This window comes from Anneissia japonica, unplaced genomic scaffold, assembly GCF_011630105.1.
Source record: "Anneissia japonica isolate Jap-2015-1 unplaced genomic scaffold, ASM1163010v1 scaffold288241_len153310_cov167, whole genome shotgun sequence".
NCBI lineage: Eukaryota > Metazoa > Echinodermata > Crinoidea > Comatulida > Comatulidae > Anneissia > Anneissia japonica.
Window position 1 is genome coordinate 18,572 of NW_022731111.1, and position 2,288 is coordinate 20,859.

At 32.3% G+C, this 2,288-nt stretch overlaps 1 protein-coding gene across 1 annotated transcript in view; it reads left to right on the forward strand.

The window, feature by feature from the left end:
• The window catches only part of LOC117115207 (uncharacterized protein K02A2.6-like), a 1,336-nt gene extending 1,113 nt beyond the window's left edge, over positions 1-223 (forward strand). Inside the window, exon 2 of the mRNA XM_033258911.1 lies at positions 1-223. Within this exon, the coding sequence (XP_033114802.1) occupies positions 1-31 (31 nt within the window). The 3' untranslated portion in view covers positions 32-223.
• Positions 224-2,288: the final 2,065 nt, after the last annotated feature.

The following is a 2,288-nucleotide window of genomic DNA, read 5'->3' on the forward strand; positions in this document are numbered from 1 at the left end:
TATCACTCCACCTAACCGTTTAGACCTTTAATATAGGCTACTATACACAGGAAAGAATTACTACACGATAAAACTCACGTGTAAAGTACTTTATGAGGTTTATTGTTCATCAAAAAAAATAAATAAATAAATAAAAAAAAAATAAAATAAAATAAAATAAAAATACAACGTATATATCACTAAATGAAGTCTGTACTTGTTCTTACTTAACCAAATGTTTAAATCATAAATCACATATCATTTCAGTTAGTAATTTATATACTGTAAATGTGAAGTCATTACTGTATAACATTGTTTTTCTAAAGAGGAAGGAGTTGTAGTGATGTGACTACGTCACGATGTTGATCATATCATGTGACTAGGGCGGCCAGCGTGATTAGCTGGAAGATATGCTAAATAAAGACACACATAAAATGAACACTTGTCGTAGGGTCGTTATTTGGTATGATGTGTCAATTGAATTGGAGTATCAGATGGTTTGTTGCAATCATCAACAAACAATATCAAAGATGTGTCTTCTTCTTCAAGAGTGAAAACCATTACTTTGGTCTTTGGAATGTTTATTTCCATTCCATATGCTTTGCTGGTCCTGTGAACCTTGTCAAGCAGTATATTAGAAGAATGTCTGTTAGAAGAAGATATCGTCTACGAAACGCAGGTTCTGTAGTCTGTACCCATCTATATTTATTCCAAGTTGATCGCATTCATCATGTTTCAGGATGTTTTCCAAAAAAACGTTAAACAGATCAGGAGATAGAAGGCATCCATGCCGAACACCAATTATGGTTAGGACCCAGTCAGTGTATTCTAATACAGCTCTTGGCCTTGTATAAATCCTTGATGTTGTTGAAAAGTTTGCGAAGAGCACCGTACTGTTGTAAGACTGACTTCAAATGTATGTAAATTAGCTAAAATATGCAAATGTGGGGATGAAAATATGAGTTTCATGCATGACCTTTGACCTAGCAGGTCACATTATATCTTTTGTCATTTCTAAATGACTGATAAAACCTGATGTTTGTATACGAACAAATAGTTTTAATCTGTATTGTGTTTCTACTTATTCCAATGTAGAATTTATCACAAAAATACCAGAACCCTCTTTCCTTGCTCTGTCCATACTGTCCAGTTTTATGTTACTTTTAAGAAAAGTATGTCAGCATCGGCAATTATCGTTCGATACTCTACCAACTTAGCTAAAATTCCAAGTGGTATAGACCCTTAAGTTCCTCATTAGGTAACTTCTTTTCCGGTATTGAATATAATATTTAGTATGGTTGACCAAGCATTGCATGTGACCTACTGACTATCTGCTGGTGATAAATGTCTTATAATATCATAAACATAAGTTATTTTGTTTTTATCAACTTATTAAGCAGTTTAGAACCATACATTATGAAGTTTCTGATTTTATAAATGATAAACATTTAGCCATATCTATTATTACCTATTGGTATTCACTTGCCTCGTCTTCTTTTTTGCTTTCTGATGTTTGGTTTACCTATAGTAAATTCTGATATTTAATTTACCAACTGGTACGAGCAGAGACACAACTCTTATAATACATAATGTTATATATAGATATTGATATAGATACTGTATATCCCTGGATTTTAATAGGCGGCACACGTGCCAAATTTGGCCCACAGAGCCATTACATTTGGCCCGTGTAAAAAACTGAAATAAAAAATAAATAATAATAAAAAAAAATCATTTGAAAATTTGCACGTTAGGTTTTTAAGCTTGCTTTGAGTTTTTGAGTAGAGGAAAACCGCTGAGATCAAAAAATAAAATGTTTAACAACGACTGTTAGCAAACGCGGAGATTAGTATTGTAAGTTTACATTGAAAAGCATGTTTATTTGTTTTTGTTTTGTTTTTTTGTTTTTTGTCTTAAGGTTATGCCATCAAGGTGTGCCGATGATACAAAGCTTTATCCAATTAATAACTAATGAAATACTGATGAAGCATACAACACATTGTAGAAACTTTATTTTAAAAAGTGTGCATCCGGGTTGACAAAAGAAATTAAGGAAAGAAAACAAGAAATCTCTTTTTAACATACTTTCTCTTTTGGACTATGAATATTAAACCTATTTCCTGGTCGTTCTATATATATACTCGTATTTAATTGCATCAGGTAATACTTCGGCAATAGGCGGAAATATTATATCTGGTAAGGAGCGGCAAAGGAAGGGCGTGATGATTTTATTATAACCTCGTCTGCTTCTCTAAAATAATTTTGTGCTCAGAGTGCCCTTTAATGATACACCTACTTTTATTAAAAAT